The sequence below is a fragment of the Astyanax mexicanus genome, chromosome 10, assembly GCF_023375975.1.
Source record: "Astyanax mexicanus isolate ESR-SI-001 chromosome 10, AstMex3_surface, whole genome shotgun sequence".
Taxonomy (NCBI): Eukaryota; Metazoa; Chordata; class Actinopteri; order Characiformes; family Acestrorhamphidae; genus Astyanax; species Astyanax mexicanus.
In genome coordinates this window covers 45501242-45527502 of record NC_064417.1, presented here as the reverse complement: position 1 = coordinate 45527502, position 26261 = coordinate 45501242, and the positions used below count along the sequence as shown (strand labels likewise).

Below are 26261 nucleotides of genomic sequence, written 5' to 3'. Positions count from 1 at the left end.
TTTTCAATTTGGTGAACTCAATAATAATAAACTCATAATTTTAAGTGGTCTCTTATTTTTTTCCAGAGCTGTATATATGGGGGGTTAAATTTAATGAGCCAGAAAATAACCTGTAACTGTAACCTACCTGTATTTCCTCAGGTGTAAAGTTAGCTTTAGCATTAGCTGCTCTGTAGCTGCTGGGCTGGTGTGTATCCACTCCCAGCGCTCGGCTTAATGAGCGTCATGGCAACCCTGGTAAGAAGGGGCGGGGCCACCACGCTGCACCACAAACAGAGGACGGACCGGGGCGCGGGAGCGAGCGCAGGCTGGCCATGGGGCACGGGGCAGCGTCGCCCGCGCGCACTCCGCACACCACACCACACCGCTGTCCGCGCCCTGACCGGCTGGCGCGAGCCTGACCGCCGCGGTGCTGCTGGCGTTGTTTTGGCGGGTTTTGGTCAGCAGACGGGCTGGAACATGGCGCCGTCGGGCTCGCGGAACATCAGGGGGGGCTGCCGGAGAGTTCTGTACTGGATCCCGGTTCTGTTCATCTGCCTGATCGTCGCCTGGTCCTACTACGCCTATGTGCTGCAGCTCTGCATCGGTAAGCGCGAGCACCCCGCCGCCGCCGCCGCTGCCGCTCCCCGGGTCAACTTCACCCGCAGCCATGTGCCTGTACACACGGGGGGACCGGGAACGTGGGGAATACAAGTACACACACTCTCACACACACACTGTTTATTACTATGTGTTCAGTTAAAGGTTAGTGACTGGGACATTGCTGGAGATTACACATAAAAATATATGGTTAATATTGATACTTTTATTATTATATAACATTAATATTTTAAATAAATAATACATTAATTAATTGTATCTCATGTCCCATTGTTCTATAGGGTCATACTGGGTCATTCAAATCCCATTCCCAAAAACAACCATTATTATTATAAGAATAATAATTACTACTGATAAAATTATTATTGTTAGTAGTAGTAGCAAAAGTAGCAGTAGTAAGTGTTTCAAATAAATAATACATATACTGTTTAATTAATTATGAATAAAGACTATGTTAATATTAATATTTAAAATCAGTAAATCCGTACATTAATTGTATCCTATGCCCTATTGTTCTATGGGGTCATACTGGGTCATTCATATTTCAGTCCCAAAAACAACCATTATTATTAATATAATAATAATAATTACTACTACTAGTAGTAGTAGTTGTAGGTGTGTTTTAAATAAATAATACATAATATATACTATTTAATTAATAATTAAATATAGAATGTTTTGATTTATAATTTGGATACTCCTAGTTAAAAAAATATCAAAATATATCTGTCCAGGTGTTTGGTGATCTCTCAGGATTTCAGTTTAAAACTGGGCAGTACAGCGATGTTTCTTCTTATCATGATCAAGCTCATCTCAGTTCACCACAGCAGTTGATCAATCTGTTTTTTATATAGTAAGTATTGGAGCAATACGTAAGAAACCAGCAGAGGAGCAGAACATACAGATCTTTTATCTAAAAGTAGGATATAAGGTTCTCCAGTTTCCAGTTCCATACATTCTTTCTGCCATTTATTTATCATTAAGTTTATAATTTTTTATTATTAAACATTTTGGAAGAATAGACCAAGCATTAAATGTACAAAGGTTATGGCACATTTAATGTGCTGATTAATATGTTAGATGTCAACAATGTCAGGCTTTGGGATGTATTTGGCAACCGAAACTGTTAAGGTGACAATAGCAATGACATTTTGGATGTACACCCCCTCCTCCCCCTGCCTCCAGCAGCGCTGCATGTATAAGCACTGCTGTGTAGTGAGCTGTTAAACGACATTTTTAAGTTCATTTTTACACACCTACACCACTTTACAAACTGTACAAGCTCTACGTGTGAAGGATAGTAAATGGTTAGTATCTGTTTGTTTACCAAAAAGTGCACTTTCTTTGTTTAAGTATTTAGTTAACTTAGTTGTTCTATAGCTACATGTGTAAATGTATGATTAAATATAGCACTGCTGAGGTAAATTTATGATTAGAATTGCAGTGTACAGCTAGATTGCAGCTTAATGTGTGACTAGTAACGGACTGCTGAGGTAAATGTACTGAGCTGTGTTAGGAGTGTTCCAAAATATTAATATATCTCAATATTTTGTTGTAATGCTAATTATTAGTTTAGCTGGTAAAGATTTGTGTCAGAAGTGGTTTGTTTTGTGTTGTGATTAAACCTTGACCACTAGAAAACAGTGTTGTAATCTGTCGTTAGATTCATCAACTGATCTGACTGGATAACAAAAGTAAAACTCTTCTTTATTCAAATTTTATAATTGTGTCTTTTATACTATAACTATTTGAAACAATTGGAATATGTTGTGGTGTTTACATTACTGCAATATATTGCGATATATTGAATTGTAACTCCTGTATCGTGATGCGTATTTTCTCAATAAGTTTTTGCCAATACACAGCCCTATGCTGTGTTGGTATGTCTGCTTGAAAAGCTTAAAAAGTGGCAAAAGTAATGCAAACCTGTGAAATTTGTTTGGTATTGAGCCAAATTTTTCATTGTGTTCGCCGGTTTCAGTTTCAGGCAAAAAGTGAATGTTTGTTAATTTATTATCCATTCAGAAGATGTACAAAACATGTAATTTAAACAGGAGTGTCATTGAGAGATGTAGTCCTTTAACCAGCCTAAATATATTTTGTAAGAGTTTAAAGGGAGCTGTGTTAAATATATTCTACATTTTCCATAGGGTTTGTGAAGACGCAGGGCTGTGAAGCAGCAGGGTTGATGTGTTTAAGCTTGTGCGCAGTTTGCTTTATTTCAAAGCGTGAGAGTGAACCCCGCGGCTGTACAGTGATGACCCCCGAGGCTTGTGTGAGTGATGTGTCGGAGGCAGAGAGCACAGTCCCGAGTGCTGATGCTGCTGCTGAGTTACACCGGCGTTTATGCTGAACTGCAGTCAGCCAGGCTTCAGTATACACCCACCCGGCTCTCTGCGCTCCCTCACGCCACAGTACAGCCACCCTGGCCCAGGGGCAGGATGGAGAAAACTGGGGAAAAGTGTGATAGAATCTCCCTCGGCTTCATTCCAAATCAAAGGCTAATGTGGGCATATCAGTGCAGGGAGAAGTTGTGTAGAGGTGTGTTATAAGAGAGAGGTAGTACATCATCCTGAATGATGCTTCAGGGAGTGAGATTTAATCGATGGAATTCATATTAGAATAATTACAGTTGTCTGACTCCGTGTAGACTTCACAGTTCTCTAATGGTGAATTGACCTTGTTGTTGTTGTTGTTGAGTTTTACACCTACAAGCTGTATATGTAGAGGATAGTAACATTAGCTGAGCTGTTGGTTATTTTTTAAACAAAAGACTGCCTTTCTTTGTGTAGATTATAAGGGGGTTAGCTACTTGTGATTTGAGTGGCACTGCTGAAGTAAATGTATGACTAACATTGAGCTGATTAAGTACCCTCTTTTCGTATATTTACTATGAGGCACAATTAAAATCCTTACATTTTCCCAAAATTTGACAGTGCGCCTTATGAATGCTGTAGGAATTCTACCAGTCAGGTATTAAAGAGCAGCAAAGCCACTCGGCTGAAGTACAGCATTATAATGGTGAGTTCAGTTTTCAGTGAAGTTTCTCCAGCACTAAGGCTGAGTGCAGCAGTATTAGCATTAGCCGCTAACTGCAGCGCTAGCTCTTTTGCCATTCAGAGGTTGTTGGTGGACTGTATTATTCGTGTTTGTCATGTTAAAACAAACTATGTCAGACGAACTGCTACCATGAGGAACACTCATGGTTCCTCAGTCTAGCGGTTAGCAGCTAATGCTAATGCTGCTGCACCTAGCCTTAGTGCTGTAGAAACTTCACTGAAACTAAGGAAATCTAAGATTAAGGTATATAAACAGAAGCACTTTACTCACCAAGATAAACACTTTTTATGAGAGAAATCTGTGTACGGTAGATTAACATCCAGTGCTTGTTTGACTTTAAAAGAAAATGTTGTTTATTTAAGAATTGCAGTTTGGTTTACTTGCGTGCTTCCCCCAGCTTCCACATTGGAAGGGAAATATGGCGACACCCTTGATCACTTCGATGTAGGCATCCTTACTAGTGTCGCCCAAAAAGCCTTAAAATTTGGTGCACCTTATGTATGAGAATAGACCAGAAAAGACAGCAACAACACAATACAAAACCAGCAGCAACAACACAATAAAATAAGAAACATATTCAAACATAAATTAAAACAAAGAGAACAGAAAATATATAAGGCTAAAAAAAAACGTACTATACAAGGTAAAGATATATCTGTAAACGGAGCAGTGCAGTAGATGTTGCTAATAGTCATTAAATAATTAAATAATTAACAAAGCAAAGTGCAATGTGCAATGACATTGATTATGAAAGTGCCTGATGTGACATAGAAATATAATAGAAATATGCATCTGTAACAAATTTAGTTCTAAAAAGAGAATATGAATATGTGAATACCCAATCATGAGTAAAGTGTACTTGGGCTGGGGAAGTGTTAGTGTAAATAATTAAGTGGTTGAATAATGTCCATGTGGTGTGACTGGATTAAAATAGATGTTACTTGATAGTGCATTTTATAATCTGGTGCACTTTATAATCTGAAAAATACAGTAAATTCCTTTAGAAAATAACACAGATGAGGAAGCTAATTAGCTGAATGTGTGACTAGTATAGCCTTGCTGACTAGAAGTGGGCGATACGGCTCTAAAATAATATTATCATGATATGGCACACCCCTACTGCTGAGGTAACCATATTGTGCTTTGTTGGTATGTCCGGTTTATTTGATGTAATTCATATTAGAATAATATAACAGTTGTCTGACTTCGTATAGATCACTCTAATAGTGAATTGACCTTGTTGGTGTTGTGCTATGTTTTCCACTGTGAGTGTTACTACCCAGCAGAAGGTAAAGGGTGAATCACTGGCGAGGCAGCATGTGGTCTACACCAGAAACAGAGCTTGTTATGAATGTGTTATCAGCTGATTAGATGTCTCAGAGCTAATCTCATTGCCTGGCTGTCAAAGTGAACCCCAGCAATCTCTGCTTGACCTATTTTTGGTTGTACAATCATGTGCACCACACACTGAGTTAACCCAGAATTCACCGTAACCAGTCCTGACGCCTAACAGTTGTGCGGTCGAGGCCAAGAATATGGCTTCAGTTCTTGATTTGCTGAATTTGATTTAGACTCAGAGGCTGATCATCATATGCTTTCATTAGTTTTGACTGTTTCAGTTTCTCTTGCAGTGGCTCAATACTTGTACGCTGCTGGGGATTTTATTTTTACTGCAGCAATATTTACACAGTGTGGCAAAAATATATCTTAGATCAGGGGGCTCATGATGATCTAGAAACTATATCGGTATCAGCATCAGCTGATTAGGCCAATATTTCTAACCGATACTTGCTGATGTATTTATTGTGTGCTGGAAATGCTACTTAGAAATTCATTGATTTGAGCACATTTTTATTTATTTTTATTAGTTTTGAAACTTAGAGGTGATCATGCATTTTTCAGTGTATGCCCCAAGACTTTGGAATAGTCTGCCGCCCGTTATTCGCCAAGTTACCTCTGTCTTGGTTTTTAAATCAGGTCTAAAGACTCACTTATACAAAGTTTGAAGCTTTTGAACAATGATATTCTGGGGTAATTTAGTGGTCGATGTATCCTATATTTCTTGTTGTGCATTTTAGTTTATTCGCATTTTAGCACTCTTTATTCATTTTATTTCTCTTTTATGTTGGGCTACTTATTTTAATGTGTAATTTAAGGGATTTCTTTTACCTATGTTTTGGTTGTATGTGTTTATGTGTAGTCATTAGACTTTTATATACAGCACTTTGGTCAGTGTTGGCTGTGTAAAGAGTGCTTTATAAATAAAGCTAGCTTACTTACTTTTATTAGTTTTAAAATGATAAAATGATACCAGGGTATCTAGTCTCTCCGTAAGTTATAAATGTGTATATCAACATTGGCATCGGCAGATATATACATGTGTGATATCAGATATCAACATAGGCCCAGAATTCCCACATCGGTGCATCCCCGATTGCATTGATTGCAGCTCAGATATTCGTTTAATTTCTACTAATTTTGCGGTAGGGGCTAAATATTGATAGTGCTTCCAACATCATCCCACACATTTTCAGTTGTGAATAGGTCTGGCAACAAAGCTGTGTGTCTTTAAGGCAAGATCTTGAGAGAGCAGCTGTATGTGGATGAGCATTGCCCTGTTGGAACAGCTCAGCAGAGTGTGTGTTCAGGGCCTCATTAACCTCATTGACCTGTAATGATATAAAGACAAGGTTTGATATCCCAACTTGTTGGCATTTTCTGCAGCCAATCACAGTGCAAGAGATCCAGTAAGAGGAAACTGTCTTTATTCATTCATATGAATAATTAATAATGAATTCATCCATATTAATTCTGTGTGCTTTAGTTAAGAATCGCTAAGGGTACAAACAACTCATATCAGTTGTTTCTTAGCAGGTATCATTTTGGAAGAAAAAGATGCGTCTGATATAGATTTTAAAGCATTGCATCAGTTCTGTTGTGTGTTTTTGACAGAATGTGATTTTGGAGAACAATCAGACTTGCCGCGTGTTCCTGATAGTGAAATATCTTATAATTGGTGACCCATTGGTGATTTGGTATTGTAAGATATTGCACTCCTTCAGGACATGTGTTTCGTTGGTTGTCTGCACCAAGACAAAAGCATTGTCACTGACTCGTCACTGACAATGACCCACTGCAAAACAGTAATAACTGTTTGGCAAGACTACCCACCATGTTTGATTCCTTTTGGTTGATTCCTTTTAGGTGCAACTATTCTTTTTTTATTTTTGTATTACATCTGTACAGACAAGATGTTCAAAAAATAGAATACAATGTTATTCTCAAAATTGAACATTGTATTAAACCTAAAAAAAAAAAAATATATATATATATATATATAGTTGCACCTTTAATATATCTTATCTTGTGCTTGTGGGTAATTGAGGGACTACAATATTCTTTGTGCACATCAGCCTTTCTTATTGAAAACATTTGCATTATAAAGCAATTGACACTGCAGTAGATGCTTATAAGTGCAAATATTAAATATTAAAGAATTAAATATGGAAATAGCACACATCAGTGAAACCGGGGAGCCTGAGGAATACATTCATAAAAGAGTTATTTGAAACATTAAGAAGCACCCTGTTGATTCTCTTGGCACTGAGCACCCTACTACCTCACTGGACTCTATTGCACACTGTGTAATAGAGGTAATTACTACCTCACTGGTCTTTTTTGCACACTTTTTGCACACTGCATAATTTGCACACTGTCCTGTTATTTATTATTCTTTGTCTGTATTGTGTTGTATTGTCTGTCTGCACTTTTGTACTGTTGCACTATTGTTCTGTCTACACTGTGTTTATGTGCACCATGGTCCCTGGAGGAACGTTGTTTCGTTTCACTGTGTACTCTGTATATAGCTGAAATGACAATAAAAACCACTTTGACTTTGACTTTTGACTTTTGAGTTTCACAGATCTTTTCTATCCTCTGTTTAATGTGTGTAATCAGAGTTATTTATACCAGGTTATGCTGATTTACAGAAAGCCAGAAGGCAGATTCGGTGGCATCACAGATATGTCATTGTGTTTGTTAAACACCAGCTTTAGTTTATGTCATTGGTTGATCTGTGTGAGTGATCAGCTTGTCGATGCAGTGCAGGTAAGCTGGAGTGCTATGTTAGCATGGCCTGTTCACAGCACCAGTAGAGAAGTTGAAAGATTCCAGTTAGAGGGTCTGGGGATCTAAGTGTGTGATCAGCAGCTTGCTTCCCTGTGGAGCAGGTCCAGCATCAGCAGTTACTGCAACTGGATGGGAAACCATCTGCTGCTTGTTTGACCTTCTTTATACTGCATGGATGTTTTCAGCTGTACTCCACGTTAGGGGTGTGCCGTATCGTACCGTATGCGATAATATTGCCAACATTTTTTAATATTGTGAACGATATTATACCCTGAAATATTGTGCCATATCACCCACCCCTAATTATCACATCAGGGTACTACTTTTTAGCTGTTTTTATCAACAAAAAAAAACTCAAATATTTTTCAATATATATCTACGAGCCAGATTAAAGCTGTCCAGTATCATTTATTTTACTTTAATCCTGGATATATAGAGATATTTGGATAATTTTTTATTTATTTATTTATTTATTTTTATTCAGTGTTCAGTGTATAGTTATCGCCAAAATACCATGAAATATCATAATATTATTTTAGGGCCATATCGCCCACCCCTACTCCATATACTAGCACAGGGTCTAACCACTGATTTCCTGAATTGTTCAGTTACTATAACAGGTTTTGTTTGGTTATGAAAAGTAATATCTAAGAACTAATGTTGTAATTCTACAAGCAACAGATCTCAATCTATTTTTACTGGATTGCAAGTACAGCAAGATAAAAATATAAACATAAATGAATGAGAGACATTCTTTTATACTTCTATCTTTATCTTGGGGTACTTGTTGCTGTATTAAAAAACATCCCATTATTATCACAACATAAACAAGTACTTAGTTGATGTGATGTGAGGGAGTTGTCGCTGCCAGTATGAACACAGCTTGGGCGTTCTCGATACACGTGTGTAGCATAGTGAGTCTATAGTGAACTTGTGCATCAGTGATGTATCCTAAATTATGTGATGGACCCTGTTTTACGATCACATGATCAGATCGGGGGTTATCTCTACTGAAAATGTTGTTTTATTTACTGTGTAGTTCTTAGATGTTGTGTGTCCTATGAATATGGGTTGTAGCAATGTTAGCAGTAGCGATGCTAATACCACAGTAGTGATGTTGGGGAGAGGCCAGCAGCCAGCATGGTTGCGATAGTAATAGTATAGTATAGTAATGCTAACACCGTGGTAGTGATGTTGGTTGAGGCTAACAATACAGAGACGATGCTGCTAGTGCTGCAGTAGTAGTGCTGGTTGAAGCTGTTAGCCAGCATGCTGCTAATTGTTGTAAAGATTCACATATAAGTTGAAAACATGAGCTAATTTTGAATATTGGTCTTGTGTTGAATGTATGAATCAATGGGGCATTATTAAAATGACACATATGCATATAGTTAATAGTTAAAATTAACAGTGGATGAGAATCACTTAATTCAATTTCATTGTTCCAAGATGTGATTAATAAAATCTTATAAAAACCTTATTAAAACATTTCTAATACACATTTATAAACATGTATACATTTTAATGTACTTTTTTGTTACATTTTATTTTATTTTATTTTATTTATTTTTATTGTATTTAAGTTTACAAATTACAAGTCATTTTTTTATGGTAGAATATGCCTGGATTGGCCTCTACATGGATTATTATATTATAGGAGTCATTTACAGCACTTTATGTTTAGACTAAATCTTAAGTAGTTTGTTTCTTAAACGACAGAGAGAATAGAAACTGCTAGACTCCAGTCTTTCAGAAACATGCTGATATTTATGCCTTTCTGAGGCGAGCATTATTGAGGTCAGCAAAAAAAAAAAGCGTTATTTCCGACAGCTGCTGGACATACAAAATTGAAATATGAACAAGGAGAGCGCTGGGTACCATGAGACAAAGCGTTCACAAAAATAGCAAAATGAAACTGCTTATTGAGTCTAACCTCTTCTTTTTTTTCCGGCTTTTTCTCTCTTTTTCTCATAGAAACAGTGGAGAACCTGGGAGAGAAAAGTAAGTAAGCTATTTTAATAAAAGGTTGTGTGTGATCTCAGTCAGTACACACTGCTGGGAGATGTGAGTGTGATCTGTGAGCGGCTCTTGTGCTCATTAACAGTAGCCGTTCTGTTGTTTTATAAATGTTCTCTGTTTTCCAGTAGTTTACCTCCTGGCGTATCATGTGCTCTTCATCTTGTTTGTGTGGTCATACTGGCAAACCATCTTCACCAAACCTATGAATCCACTCAAAGAGGTATGTGAGAGGTTTTACTCAGCACTGAGATGGTCTAGTATAGGAACTGTTTTGAGAATTGTAGTAGAAAAATGTAAGAAAACTATATTTTGTGCTGTAAACATAAACAACCCCTCAAGGGTATCATGTTTAGCTTGGGTGTTATCTTGTGGGTGAATTTAAACACTGGCCAGAGAGCAAATGGATGGGGATATTAAGTTCTGCTGACATTTATCGTATTTTTCACACTATGAGGCTCACTTAAAATCCTTTTATTTTCCCAAAAATTGTAAGTGCACCTTCTGTCTGAATTCTACCAGTCAGGTTGTAGTGAGCATTAAAGCCACTCCGGTGAAGTACAGCGTTCAGTTTCTCCAGCACAGAGACTGGAGCAGTATTAGCATTAGCCGCTAACCGTGCTAAGTGCTAGCTCTTTCGATGTTCAGAGGTATTGTCAGCCTGTAGTCTGCGTTTTTACTGTATTAAAGCAAGCTACGTTGGACGAACGGGCTAGCTAATATCGCCCTGGCTTATTAGAACACTCAGGGTTCCTCAGTGTAGCGCTGCTGGGTGGCATTAGCTGCTACCCACGGCTAGCCCTAGTGGAAATCTGGAAATAATATAATCTTAAACTATAAATAAACAGAAACACTTTACTCACTCAAATGAACAGTTTTCAGGAGAGAAATCTGTCTAAATTAACATTCAGCGCTGGTTTGTCTTTAAAAGAAAATGTTTTTTAAGAATTACAGTTTGGTTTACTTAGCTTAGCTTTACAGGTCTTGGCACCCAGCAGCAAGAAGGAAAACATGTTGACACCCCTGTTCCTTACTATTGTCACATAATACGCCTTATAATCCAGAAAATAGACGTTTATTGATAGTTTATTGAAAAATATGGTAACATTTGCATTCGTCAGCTTACACAAGCTATGGCTAAAGTCTTTATAAGAGAACATTATAAGTAGGTATAGCCTATATTGTTACAGAAATAATGTTCACACAGTGTTCCCAGCTAGATAAATAGTAGCAATAGTAGCAAGTGTTAAAAGAAACATTCCTGTCCAAAAAGTTTTTAAAAACATTAAATAAAAACATCCAGAAAACTTGACATATTGAACTTTTTGTGACTTTAAAAAAATTAACAATTATAGCCAGATGATGCTGGTCATAATCTTTATCATCCATTCTATTACGTATTCCTGATACACACAAGACACTGTGGATTGAGGAATGTTAAATTTCCACACAACTCCGAAATGAAATGTCCTATCTAGTTTGTATCCACTCTCAGGCCTCACTCCATCTCCAATAATTTACAGTATATTACCTACAAGACAACACATCACAACTTATACAGGTTCATAAGGTTCAGAATAGATCTGCACAATATTGGAATTAATTGATATTGTTTTTTTTGTTGTTGTTGTTTTGCGGTATATTACAATATAAAAACATTAATTTTCACTAGAATTGTAAAATTAATTATATTGAGCAAATATTGTCTCTGCCAATTTTGCTTTTTTATCAAGCAGCAAAAATCCTGTTATTGCCTAATGTGACCATTGCATGTCCTGGGATTTTACTGATGCTAAAACGATATATCGTTCAGCCCTAGTTTCATCCAGTTTGGTACCAAAATGACTAGGTGAGGCGTGTGAATAAGCTGCCAGTCAAACATCTACAGAAATCAGAGCATTGTGTCTTTTATTCACTCAGTTCCACCTGTCTCACTCGGACAAAGAGCTGCTGGAGCGAGAGGATCGCGGGGAATCTCAGCAGGAGATTTTGAGAAGAATCTCGAAGGATTTACCCATTTACACCCGCACAACTTCTGGAGGTCAGCCATCATTCCATCACTGACTTTCTATAAGCATTTAGATTTAAACTCTGGTCACGTTCTCTTGATGATCTGCGGATTAAATAAAAGACGTATTTAGGCTAGATTTTAAATAGATTTATTGGATTAAAATACAGGCATTACAAGTGGTTCCTAAATATCAAGTGGGGTCTGTCTGTCTATCTGTCTATTAAAGTAACATTTTAGGAGAATTATCAAGGTATAAAAGACATAATATTACATGAATAAAATTAGTAAAAAAAAAAGTTATTTATCCCTTATCCAATAAGATCAGTAGGATCTGAAGACACACAATGTTAAACACATTATGAACATTTATAAATTTATCTGCCACTGTCTTTTCATGTGAGCTATTAATAATAAATCGATAGTATGTTTTGCAATTCTGTATCGATTATTAAAAACATTATATTGTGATACTTCAATATATCAATATTTTCTGACATCCTTAATGATGTGGATTATTAATCATCATTATCACCATCATTATTCATTCTGTCTTCTTAGCTATTCGTTACTGTGAGCGGTGCCACCTGGTGAAACCTGACCGATGTCATCACTGCTCAGTTTGTGATAAGTACGGCTTTCATATAACACACACACACGAACACAAACAAGAACACATACACACACACGCACACACACGTGGAGTTTATTTGAGAAGTCATGTTGCTTTTATAACAGCTCACCTGTGTTCCTCAATTCTGTTCTGCAGGTGCATCCTGAAGATGGATCACCACTGTCCGTGGTATGTACCAGCTCAGAAAACTGCAAGCAGATGAAGAATAGGAATAAATGTATTTTATAAAATGTACACACACAAATACAGGATGTATGTAATATCAGGGTTCGTAGGGTCATGAAAAACCTGCAAAAGTCATGGAATTTGAAAATAGCAATTTCCAGGCCTGGATAAGTTTAAAAAAAAAAAAAAATACCCAGACAGTTTTGGAAAAGTCATGGAAATTTGGTCTGCATATCTTTTGGGTTTCGTTTTTTCAATGGACAAAATCTATTTTGAGCTAACAAATATGTCAGCTCAGATTTAATTCAGTAATTAACATTATTAACAGTGGTTCCAGTATTTCAGATTTGTACTTCCTGTTTTCTGGCAGGGTAAACAACTGCGTGGGCTTCTCAAACTACAAGTTTTTTACACTGTTTCTCGCATATTCATTGCTGTACTGCCTCTTCATCACTGCAACAGACTTGCAGTACTTCGTTCAGTTCTGGACTGTAAGTATAAATTATGTATTTTTATGATTTTATTCAGTTGTGTGGGTTGATCATTCACAACACACATCATTCACATCATTCTGTTCTCAGGCCTTGACTTTAGCAGAAGACATTCAGGATTAATTAAAAAATCTCTCAGTCGGCACTCCACACATCTGAAAAATGTGTTGTTTATACTCTTTGGTTTTGTCTTTTTTATTTCTCTGCAAGGCTGGTGGTAAAGCCCACGATCGGCTGAGAGAGTACTGGGTAGGAGTTAATCTGATGCTGAACGCTGATGGATCTTTATACGCTTCTAATAAACTCCTGTAGAGTCCTGTAGAGAGTGCAGAGCATGAAGTGTAGAAGTGTGTGACAGTAGAGCTGCACACTATAGAGCACTTTTAACCAGCTCACTGCTTTACAATTAGAAAAAAACATAGAATATATAAATTTTCTAGTATAGGGGTGGGCAATGTGGTAAAAAATATGACATCACAATACTTTCTCTGTTGTACAGTACAATAAGTTTCTATGATGTTTAGCTTTTCTGAGAAACAAGTCGCATATTTTCTATAATTCTATAATTATACCCATCCAGAGGGAGCAAGGCCAATTGTGCTCTCTCAGGGCTCTGGTAGCCGAAGGAAAGCTGCATGAACAGGATTCAAACCGGCGATCCCCTGATCATAGTGATCTCAAATAACTAATGTTCTTTTTATTTTAAAAAGCCCATCTTTGATATGGAAATAGTTTGTTGTAAAAATTAACACATACCTCTTAAATTATAATACACTCATATGTTTTCTCATAAAAAAAGTCCACATATGTGGAATAGGGGTGGGCGATATGGCTCTAAAATAATATCATGATATTTTATGTTATTTTCGCGATAACGATACTCTGGCGATATGACAAAATACACTATACACTGCAAGAAAAAAAAAAAAAAATATATATATATATATATATATATATATATATATATATATATATATATATTATTACATACCATATAATACTGCATATAATCTGTCTCTAGTAGATATATAACAGGAAATGGGAAGGGTGATATGGCACGATATTTTAGGGCATAATATCGTTCACGATATTTAAAAATTTTGACGATATTATCGTGTACGATACCATATGGCACAATCCTAATGTGGTATAAACGGAAAAGCCATACTGTTTAAAAAAAAAAAGAATGGCTAGTAAATATTTTGGCCTAATAATAATATAAACATAACACTCTTCTGCTGATTGGTAGAGATTGCACAATTAGTTTCATACCTCCATATCTCATATTTAGTGACTAAAAAATTAGCAAAATGTCTTTTTGCACCCCAGTGGCTGATTCTGTCCCTCACAATTTAATTGAAAATCTGCATTTAAAGTCATTTCAAGATCACACATTGAACTAAATTGGTAACATTTTACAATAAAGTTTACAAATAAAAGTACCTACGACAATAATAAACATTTTTAAATGGTTAAGTACTTAATCAATTAAATATTAATTGGCACTAGTTAAGACATCATTAAACAACATTACAAAATGTTAATGCTTAAAATGTTTTATGTCTTGTAATTAAATAAAAACATTATTTATTAATAATGTATTAACTAGTGTTGACTACTGTTAGTTCATGTACCTTTATTTTAAAGTGTTACCAGTAAGTCTCATTGATCTTGGTTAAATAAAGCCACTATTCACTATTCAGACATGGAGTTTCTGAGGTGTGCTGTATTGATATTGATATTGATATTGATAAGATATTATTAATAGCAACATCAAGTTTGTGGGTCCCTAAAGGTTTAAATGATACATTGCCTTTGTTCAGTGTTTTATAAGAACTGATGATTTCCATAATTTACCAAGGAAAAAAAAAAAAACTGTGCCACACACATCCACATCCTCATATTGCCCACCCCTGATTTACAGCAGCTCTGTCTGTAAGCTGTGTTCTGCACAGATGCTCACAGATGTTGATTGGAACTCCCTGGTGTTTCTGTGTGTCTTTCCTCAGAACGGGCTGCCCGACACACAAGCCAAGTTCCACATCATGTTCCTGTTCTTCGCCTCCTCGATGTTCTCCGTTAGTCTGGCTTCACTGTTCGCCTATCACTGCTGGCTCGTCTGCAAAAACAGATCTACCCTGGGTGAGTGGATTCAAATAAAAGACGTAAGACAGCAATATACAGTAGAGTACAGCAGTAACACGCAGTAGTATTATCCAAAACATATAGTAAGATGTCTTCTAATTAATAACATACACTGCCTGGCCAAAAACAAAGTATCCACCTGGATTTAAGTAAGTAAATGATGTGGGGTTGATGCTGCAGTTGGTCTGCAGGTCTAGGTTCAGCAACAGTATGTGCTGAAAGAATGAGGTCAGCTGACTACCTGAATATACTGAATATAGACCAGATTATTCCATCAATGGATTTATTTGTTCCCTGATGACACGACTATATTCCATGATGATAATATCAGGATTCATGGGTCTGGAATTGTGAAAGAGTTCAGAGTTCAGGGAGCATGAGATCATCATTTTCACACATGGATTGAGAGAGAGTTCACCACAGAGTCCAGATCTTAACCTCATTGAGAATCTTTGGGATGTGCTGGATGGAGAAGAGCTGCTTTGTGCAGTGGTCAGACTCTACCATCATCAATGCTGCTGCAAGATCTTGGTGAAAAATTAATGCAGCAACACTGGATTGATGACTCAAAACAATAGAATTTTCTCAGTTTTTTTATTACTTAAAATATATTAAATATAGTATGTGTAGAAATAGATTGTTGCTTTGTCTTGAAAATGGTAAAATGCATTTTAAAGCAAAATCAGTAGAATAGAGTAAAATAGAATACTATTGTCCATCTCTGGAAATGTGTCTTTAGCTTTACCAGGTTGCACAATTTAAAAGTATGAATAATTAAATAAAAAGTTCCTTAGAGAAATTCAATAAGGAATAATTGAATTATGAAAAAAATGATGACCAGATGTATTCTTTAATTCTCTTCAGAAGGAAGTACTGGTAGATCAAATTCAACAAACATAGGATAAAATCATTTCTGTTCTTGCTACAAATTGATGAAAACTTAAAATTGTTCTCTGCTGTTTTGATCAGTTTTGTGTCATGATGGCACACAACCAGTTATTTTTTAGAATATTCGAAAAGAATTCTATTACTGCCGATTAATATGCTTTAGGCTCATATCATACATTTCTTTTATTTCTTCTTCTTATAATTTATTTCTTAAAATGTGGATTTTTTTCATACCACAAAAATAGCCTCAATACTTGTTTACACAATCACTTTTTACAATTCATCTTTAAGCCGTTCATTTTACAAGTACCTTCTTTTCATTTTTCTGGTCATCTGTTTTGTTTTCTGTCCTCAGAGGTTTTCCGAGCTCCTGCCTTTCGCCACGGAACCGACAAGAACGGCTTCAGTCTGGGGGTCAGCAAGAACTTGCGTCAGGTCTTCGGTGATGAAAAGAAATACTGGCTTTTGCCTGTTTTTTCCAGGTGAATCAGAGATTTATTACACGCTACACATCTACAGTATATACTGTATTATCAGTTTGGGTCAGTAAGACTCTGGGTCAGTAAGACAACCTGTTGTTGTGTTTCTTGGTTGGGATGTTAGTCAGGGTGATGGCTGCTCCTTCCCCACCTGTCTGGTGAACCAAGACCCTGAACAGCCTGCCTCACCGTCCGGACACGCTGCTGCCAAGAGGTCTTTCACACAGTATTTTTATTGAAAGATTATTATTTTAATTTAATTTTAAATTCCTCATATCGTTTTATACATTAAGGATTCAGAATGCTAAAAACAGCACATTCAGATGTTCAAAATTGGCTGTGTCCGATTTTGCGAGTTCCAGTGGTAACTAAGCAATGTTGCGCTGACCTGTGGGAAATACTAGTGCATCTCAAAAAAATGTGAATATCATTGAAAAGTTACTTTATTTCAGTAATTCAGCTCAAAATGTGAAACTCATATATTATATAGATGTAATACACACAGAGTGATCTATTTTAAGTGTTTATTTCTGTTATTGTTGATGATTATGGCTCACAGCCAATAAAAAAATAAAAAAAATTCAGTGTTTCAGAAAATTAGAATATTATTTAAGACCAATTGGTACTTTTGGCAGTATGGGCAGTGTGCCAAGTCCTGCTGGAAAATGAAATCTCCATAAAAGTTGTCAGCAAAAGGGGAAGCATGAAGTGCTGTAAGATTTTGTGGGAAAACAAAACTGCACTGACTTTATCTTGATAATAAAACACAGTGGATCAACACCAGCAGATGACATGTCTCTCCAAACCATCACTGATCATCAGTAAATTGTACATTTCATTTGTAAATCAAGGGATCAGAGTCTGGAGAAAGAGTGGAGAGACACACAGTCCTGCTGCTTGAGGTCTAGTGTGAAGTTTCCACAATCAGTGATGGTTTGGAGAGCTGTGTCTGTGTTACTAAAGAGGATAAAATACTTATTAATAAGAAAATACCAGGAATTATCGATTTATTGGTTCAGTTTCACAAAATTTGACAACCAATATTCCTCACTACAGGTTTACCCAATTCATTTGATTAGCGCCACCATGTGGAGTAATTAAGCAGTAACTTTAGTAAGTCTAATTCTTAGGGAATATAGAGTACCTGTGTTTTAATTAAAAAAAAAATACTGATATTTGTTGCTGCATATTAATAATCGCAAACAAAAATGATGATCTATCACAATATGAATATTTTGTCCCACCCCTACTGTCCACTGTGGGAGTGAATGTGTACTATGATGTATTCAAGTACTTGAACATGATGTGGTCATAACTCCCAACTTGGGAAGTAGGATATTTATTTATTTGTTTTTTTTTTTGTTTTTTTATAAAAACTATTGCATAATAACATGGCGTGTGTAAAAAAAAAAAAATCCAGAGGAGGGGAATTTCGAATTAAAAAAAAAAAAATTAACAAAAAGTTATGAATAAAAATTGTATTATAAAAGCTCTGTGGTTTTAATAAACCCTATGCACAAATGTATGCATAAAGTATATGACTGATACTTCACTCTCTGGTGATTCAGGCTGTTACACTCTGATCTGTTTATTCTGTTTTATTCTGACTAGTACTGAAGGAGAAACGCATCCGTTTCCTGCTAAACCTCTCAGAGAGTCCCAGAGCCGCCTGCTGAGTAACGGACAGACCTGGACAGACAGCGAGGGGCCGGAGGATAAAGACAGACAAGGTGAGTGAACATTGTGATTATCTAACCCATGTCACTGTCATTCACTTAATTACTGAAACACATGGAATACAAGATCACTAGCTCACAGTGGTGAAGCACTAATGCACTAAAGATAATCTAGGTCACTATAGAAAGCAGAGGGACCCGGGGATACATGAGTGTGGCTTTTATATTAAAACAAAGTGTGTTTTGTTGTTTTTTCCAGTCTCATGACTTTTGTAGATGTGATATTATGAATTTGTACTATTTGTAGGCTGATCAATTGTCCTTATGACCGCTTACACAATACACCCTCTCATAAAAGAAAGTACATCATGTTTCAAAAAGAAGATATTTTCACATATTTGTGAAAATGCTTCATTTTGTGTTTGTTTCTAAATTAATAAACAAAAATATTGTATTTAAAGCCATTCCCAGAAAACCAAAATTATCCTCAACATTTAACCCATTTATAGCAGTGGACACACACAATAGTGAACAGGTGAAGTGAGCAGACACAAAAGACAAAACTCACCAAATTTTATTATGAATATGTTTTAAAACCCCAGATATTCATGAGCCGACTGCAAATTGTAATACATATCCATTTAATTTTTACATTTTAATGTTCATTTTTATTTTCACATTTTAATTTCTCTATTTTTCTGTCTCTAATGAATTATTATTTACTGTTTTGCATGCATTTTTTTTTTCACAATTTTTTTTTTTTTTAATGGCATGTTTTATATTGACTTACATTGAAAATTAAGAATGTTTCTTATTCAGTGTTTTTATTACTTGGTATTTGGTAAGTTTATGAGGACAATAGGATTCGTCATCATAAGAACATACAGTCCCAATCAAAAGTTTGCACACATCTCTTCTCATTCAATGTGTTTTCTTTCTTTTTATTTTTTTTTTTACGTTGTAAATTTAATATTGGAGACTATATTAAAGCTCTACATGAACACATGCTGAATTATTTAGTAAACAAACCAGAATATAGAGTTTTATACTTTAGATTCTTCTAAGTATCACATTTATCTTTATTTATCTTGGGGGACAGATCTGCACACTCTTGGTATTTTAATCTCAGTGTCTTTATGAGGGAGAGTCACCTGGAGTAGTTTTCTCAGCATCTTGAAGGAGTTTCTGGAGGTGCTGAACAAATGTTTCCGCTTTTCCTTCATAAGTGTGAAGCTCCAGCTCATCCCAAATAAATCACCTCAAATCACCATCTCAGGTTTAGATCAGGGGATTAATGGGGGGGATTAACACTTTTTTTTTTTTTTTTTTTTTTTTTTTTTTAAGTGTTTACAACGTAATTCCATATGTGTCCCTTAATTGCTCTCATGTCTTCAATGTTAATCTACAATGTAGAAAATTAATGAAATAAATATATTTTTTATCTGACATAGATTTATTTGTTTTGAGTCTAAGAAATTCTTTGTATCAATATTGGTGTTAATATATATAATATTGGTATCTTTTTCTTGTTGTTCTGAACAGGCACAAGCAACCCAGCCCTGACTATAGAAAAGGAGACATAGATTTGGTTTGCTTATGGAGAAAAAGGTTGGCTTTTTTTCTTTCTCTTATACTTTGCGCTCTGTATATTGTAAATATCTTTGTAATTCATCACAAAATAGGCTCTGTTATTTTACCAAGAAAGTTTTAATTCACCTACTTTTTACAGGGATTGAACAATGAAACTGAAACACCTGTCATTTTAGTGTGGGAGGTTTCATGGCTAAATTGGAGCAGCCTGGTGGCCAATCTTCATTAATTGCACATTATTGCACCAGTAAGAGCAGAGTGTGAAGGTTCAATTAGCAGGGTAAGAGCACAGTTCTGCTCAAAATATTGCAATGCACACAACATTATGAGTGACACACCAGAGTTCAAAAGAGGACAAATTGTTGGTGCACGTCTTGCTGGAGCATCTGTGACCAAAACAGCAAGTCTTTGTGATGCATCAAGAGCCACGGTATCCAGGGTAATGTCAGCATACCACCAAGAAGGACAAACCACATCCAACAGGATTAACTGTGGATGCTGTAAGAGGAAGCTGTCTGAAAGGGATGTTTGGGTGCTAACCCAGATTGTATTCAATAAAAAAACATGAAACCACAGCTGCCCACATCACGGCAGAATTCAATGTGCACCTCAACTCTCCTGTTTCCACCAGAACTGTCCGTCACCACAATAAATTATTGTGGTCTAAAACCAGGTGTTTCAGTTTCATTTTCCAACCCCTGTAAATATCTGCTGAACATTAGAAACCTAAATGTTCTAAAAACAAAAATGTGTTTTTTGTGTTGATCTTCATTATCTTCCTTAGATCCTTTGTGGTCCTGCGTTTTGTCCACGGAACAGTAAAGCGTGGTCTCCGGGCTGAGGAGGCCGGTCCGCTGCGGCGCCGGATCATTATTCATTGGGTTTCTATCTAATTGCTTGAGTAGGGTGCTTCTATAGAAAAGCTGACTGTGCAGGATTTCCAGTATGTATATTCATAAGGACGTGGTCAGAAAGCACGGAGCGCTTTGTGCTCTGTGGAGACGCTGTGTTCGTACACTGTGCCTGAAGATAACGCTCACTGAAACAGTTGCACTCTGGGTAACATTCGACTTGCACACGTTTGGTGACCCAGTCGGTAGAACTCCGAGAACCGCGATTTTAAAATGATCACCAAAGTGATTAATGTACAGCTAATTAATGCCTTGATCATGCGTATCTTCGATATGTGGTGGCGATTGTATTTAAGGCTCAGTTTTTCTCTCAGTTGGGGGTGAGGCGTCGTGGTTGTGTGCATGCTGTGTGGTGAATATGTATACGCTGTGTTTCAGATCTGAAACCTGAGAGCCTGTTACACAACCTGAGGCACTGTAATACGTACTGTGATAGCTGTGTCATGAAGTGCTGTCCAATATGCAGTAGAACTCTTTCACGTAAACATTAAAAGTACATTTTTTGTGTGTTTTTCTTATTGATGAGTGTAGGCAGTTAGGAGTTATTTGTATTCTTAATGATGTAGGCGATGATGATGGTCTGTCCTGATGATAACCAGTGTTTACTGGCTCTGCTGTAATATCGTAAGGTTTTGTTTTAAGGTTCATTGCCACAGAAAGTCAAATAAATCGAAAACATTTTAGTATATAAAAATATTATGGGCTCTTGAAATATTAAAGGGGCACTCCAGCCTAAATGAAAAATGTAAGCATCTCTATATTCAATTCAATTCAGTTCAAATGTAATTTATTTATAACAGACTCCCACTATTTAAAACTCCCTCACACTAAGAGAAAGAAACCTGGAGGGGATCCAAGACATCCATTGTAAACAACTCTATTGTAACCCTTCCTGATGATGTATTTTAAAGGTGGGAGGAGCTTTTGGTGGATTTTAGGTGCAGACTGTTTTAAGTGACCCATTTTTTTCATTACATTACATTGTTAGAGTAGCTCAACACACTAAAGATCTCTGCATACGTCCTGCAAAATGAAGTTTGTGAGAGTTACACAAAGCTGAACACGCCTTTTTGTTGCTTCGTTTTGCATGTTGCCTGTCGTTCCACAACTGTGGGTGATGCTAGGAAATTTGTGGAGTTAAGTTTCATGACTACTGGAATACAATGATCACTTTTTGTGCTCTCGTTCGAGAAGAAAACAGGCTCTTCCATGGCAACGTGAGAAATATGGAAAGTGTATAAGTGTTGTTGTGAAATAGCTACGCTTTGGGAGGAGGAACATGCCTGAAGCTCCTCCCCTTTCGAATCTGGCATCTCATAAGTACCCTGGACATCTCTTTTGTGTTACAACAAGTTTTCTCACCATCCACCACTTATAGGAGAAGGGGGTACTGGCTTTCTACGATAAGCAGAACCTCCCCAAACTCTAGCCTAAAGTTTCTCCCCTCTCGTTCTCTTTTCCCGCATAGCCATAAACTGATGACATTTTTTTGAGGAGCAAAACATATTTGAGTGAAAAAACGTGAAAGGTTTTTATTTTTATTTTTTTATATTTTACACTTCTACTTAGTGATAAAACTCTTGCATCCAGACTGCAGTTGAAAAAACAGGAGGACCTGAGTGAATTTTTAGGCTTTCTCAGTCACTTGACATCCTGTTCAGTAGCTCCTCCATTTCCACTTGGTGTTGTTTACATGGATCTCCATGGAAACACACGTCCAGAATGTGATTACGGTGCATGGCAGTGCACAAATAGCTATTTTGTTAAACGCATGGTGATGAAACTCAGAGATGTGCGTCCGGTAACCACATGGCCTCCACATGTCTGAACACGTGCTTTTTTTTTTTTTTTTAGCAGCGGCAGCCTTAAAGCTGTGCACCTCAGTTCTGCACAATTTTACGCAGATATTTCCAGTTAGTCAAAATAATGCTTTTATTCCCAGAAAAACGATGTTATTTACCTTTTAAAAAGCCATTTAAATGCCTGATTATTTTTGTTTTGCTGTTTTCCTCGGGTTTTGAGTGCTTTATATATTATATCGCTGAAAACAAAAACAATGCGATGTCAAATTTTCCAATATCGTGCAGCCCTAGTTTACAAGATTGCTTAAGTAATCAGATAACTTTAGTATTTTTTTAATTGCATGTAAACACACTCTGTATTGTGCTGGCACAGGCGTCTGTTAGCTGATGTACCAGGGCTGAGGATCCAGCACTTTCCTCCAGAAGTGTTTCTGCCCAGTGATGCTCATTGAAAGAGCATCGACAAAACAACAGAACATCATGAATTGTCTCAAGCCATGGTTGAGGTATATAATGTGCCGTGACAGAAGCCTAATAAATCACATCATAATAAATAACTCTGTATTAAATGCTAGCTTTAGTCTGGAGAGCCCCTTTACCATTTCCAATACTGTACCATGAATACACTCCTGAGCTGTGTGGGACCAAAAGAGCAGGAGGAGGGGTTTTAATTAAATACGCCTCCACAGAGAGAATGAACTACAGCCAGCAGGAAAACAATGAGACGGTTTGACCTCATAAGCACAGAAAGAAGAAGAAATGCTGGCTCATTTGCACTTTATAAAACTACTTTACATGTGAATACACTTAAACCTGCTTGCAGTTTTATTATGTTTTTCCATTGTGAAAATAAAAACAATACTGATGCTTTACCAATAGATAGTTAGAAAATAATCTAGATGTTTCTACTACAGTTTGCAGTCTGAATTTTGTTTTGTTGGTTTATAGAAAGGGTTTTGTGCTTTTCTGATTTTTTTTCCCATATATACTGGTGCATCTCAAAAAAATTAAATATCATTGAAAAAAAATATCATTTTTTCCAGTAATTCAGTTCAAAATGGAAAACACATAAAATAAATAGATGTGACACACACAGAGGGATCGATTTTAAGTGTTAATTTATTTTATTGTTAATGATTATGACTACAGGCAATAAAAAAACCCAAAATAAGTGTCTCAGACAATTAGAATGTTATATAAGACCAATTGGTGTGGAAAGTGTGCCTGCTAGAAAATGAAATCCGTTGGTCCACTGTGTCTCCAAACTATCACTGATTGGTGGAAACTTCACACGAGACCTTGAGCAGTTTGGACTGTGTCTCTCCACTCTTCCTCCAGACTCTGCTCCCTTTATTTACAAAAGAAATATACAATTTACTGATGATCAGTGATGGTTTGGAGAGACATGTCATCTGCTGGTGTTGATCCACTGTGTTTTATTATTAAGTCTAAAGTCGGTGCAGTTTTGTTTTCCCACAAAATCTTACAGCACTTCATGCTTCCCTCTGCTGAGGACAACTTTTATAGAGATGCGGATTTCATTTTCCAGCAGGACTTGGCACACTGCCCACACTGACAAAAGTACCATTCTGATTTTCTGAGATACTGATTTTTGGGTTTTCATTGGCTGTAAGCCATAATCATCAACAATCTATCTATAATAGAGTTTTACATTTCAACATAAATTACTGAAATAAAGTAACTTTTTAATGATATTCTAATTTTTTTGAGATGCACCAGTATATTCCAAATTGTGGCACTATATGTTAGGGGGTTGCATAGACTAATTGACTAGTTGATTAGGACATCTACAGTTTGCCGCAGTAGGGAAATGTCTAGTGATCACAAACAGCAGCAGTAGATGGAAAAAAAAGCAAATTCCTTTTTTTTTTTTCTTTTTTTTTTTGCTTCAGCTTAGGAACTCATAACTAGTCTAGACTAATCGATTACTTCTCTGAAAAGCTAGTCGACTAGCAAAGATTAAAATTAGTAGTCATGCAACCCCTAATACTGTATGTTGAGACAAGTAAAATATATAAATATGGCTGCAAATACTGGATTATAAAGTGACACCATGCTTGAAGTCAGGTATGATGTTTACAGTCACTACACACACACTGCTGAAGATTTACTAGTGGTTTTGGGTGGACGGTGGAAAAGTTCCTAAGGGCTCTATTTCTATTTGATACTGCCTTTTATTTAACATGATTCTAAAACTACGGCATGATAAACAACACTGATATTTTTTGAAAATATGAAAAACACAGACAAGCTAAGACTTTCTATGTGAATGTGTTAAGTGTTTTTTAACGTGCCTGTTTATAGTCTTTATCGTGGAATCTGTCCAACATAAGACTGACCATCATACCACATTCCATTAATCATGTGATATATTAGCTTAGTGTAGCGTAGCATAGCGTAGGTCTAGCGTAAGGTTAGCTACAGCCTCTGCTGTTCTTTATGTACGTTTTTTCCTTTTATTGTAGAATTAAACAAAAAAAAGTATTAAAAAACATATTTTGGACTCGAGAAGACCAAATGAACTGTACCCTACTGTACTCTACTGTACTGTGCTACATAACCTCATTATTACATTATTTCTCATGGACCATTTAATGATAGGACCTTAATGAATGTTTTCAGTTGAAATACTGTAATAAATCCTATGTTTTATGTATCTGGTTGTGGTGGTTTTAAGTTTGAGTCTGTTCTTATTTATGCTGTTTTAAATTGTATTGTATTTTTATAACAACATGCCAAAAGTCACAGGAGAAGAAGTATTGTCTATTATTGTGTCCCAAGACTTTTTCATCGTTCTGTAGAATCTAAAACTAAAAACTACAGTGACCTGCAATGATCTATGTGTGATTTCTGCTTGTGTAGATGGACAATTCTAACCAGACACCACCAGTCACGATCATATTACCACACACAGTGCTGTCAACTGCAGGTATCAATATTCTACTATATAGTCTTCTATAAAGCAATACCAATACACACACAACACTAGGGATAGAGAAATAATCAATCCTCAGATATGAATAAATAAAATGGAAATTGAATGTCCCATCCATGTCCTACTCACTAATAAGATAACAGCTCACAACCTATACAGGTGTGGGCATTTCCAAGTCGTTCCCTAACGTAAGATATTATAAAGAATTGACATACTGCTATCCTATGTCTTTTGGCATGTCAGTATGCACTGCTTTATGTTCCCATATGGCAAATCTACAGCATCTTCAATGAACTTTTAAAAAATGACATGGAAGTTGATGTAAAAGCATTTTTTTTTTTTTTTTTTTTTTTTGGAACTTGTCTAATGATTGAAAAACAAAAGACAAAAAATATATATATGTATATATATCGTCGCTGTCCAATGAAAAACAAGTATCTCCATTTTTTGTCGATTTTTACTTTACTACATAATTTGAACTGCTTAACTGTCCCTTACACTGTGTCTAAACATCTTGATGAACAGACCAATAGAAATACTTTAAAATGACCTGAAATAACCTTTTTTTTACATTAACTTCCATTGAAAGGTCGGAAGGTTGTTTTTTTTTTGATCTCCTGTTAAGTTGCTGTTTTCGTTGGATAGATGATATACTAATGCCAAAAACAGGATTGGAAAACAGGCTGGATTAATTATGACTACACTGCATAAC

General features: G+C 36.2%; 1 protein-coding gene across 3 annotated transcripts; it reads left to right on the top strand.

Moving 5' to 3' along the window:
- Positions 1-267: 267 nt before the first annotated feature.
- Positions 268-25270, top strand: zdhhc2 (zinc finger DHHC-type palmitoyltransferase 2). 3 transcript variants are annotated; one of them, XM_022684221.2, is made up of 14 exons: positions 268-586; positions 9763-9789; positions 9936-10027; positions 11725-11845; positions 12374-12443; positions 12582-12614; positions 12982-13102; positions 13313-13351; positions 15112-15244; positions 16491-16617; positions 16739-16828; positions 18226-18344; positions 19833-19898; positions 20665-25270. In XM_022684221.2, exons 1-13 carry the CDS (start codon positions 460-462, stop codon positions 19871-19873), a joined length of 1140 nt encoding a protein of 379 aa, XP_022539942.1. In that variant the 5' UTR covers positions 268-459; the 3' UTR covers positions 19874-19898; positions 20665-25270. The 3 variants fall into 3 exon arrangements, with proteins under 3 accessions (XP_022539942.1, XP_022539940.1, XP_022539943.1); XM_022684219.2 differs by having other exon boundaries at positions 269-586; positions 9933-10027; XM_022684222.2 differs by lacking the exon at positions 13313-13351 and having other exon boundaries at positions 271-586; positions 9933-10027.
- The last annotated feature ends 991 nt before the right edge of the window (positions 25271-26261 follow it).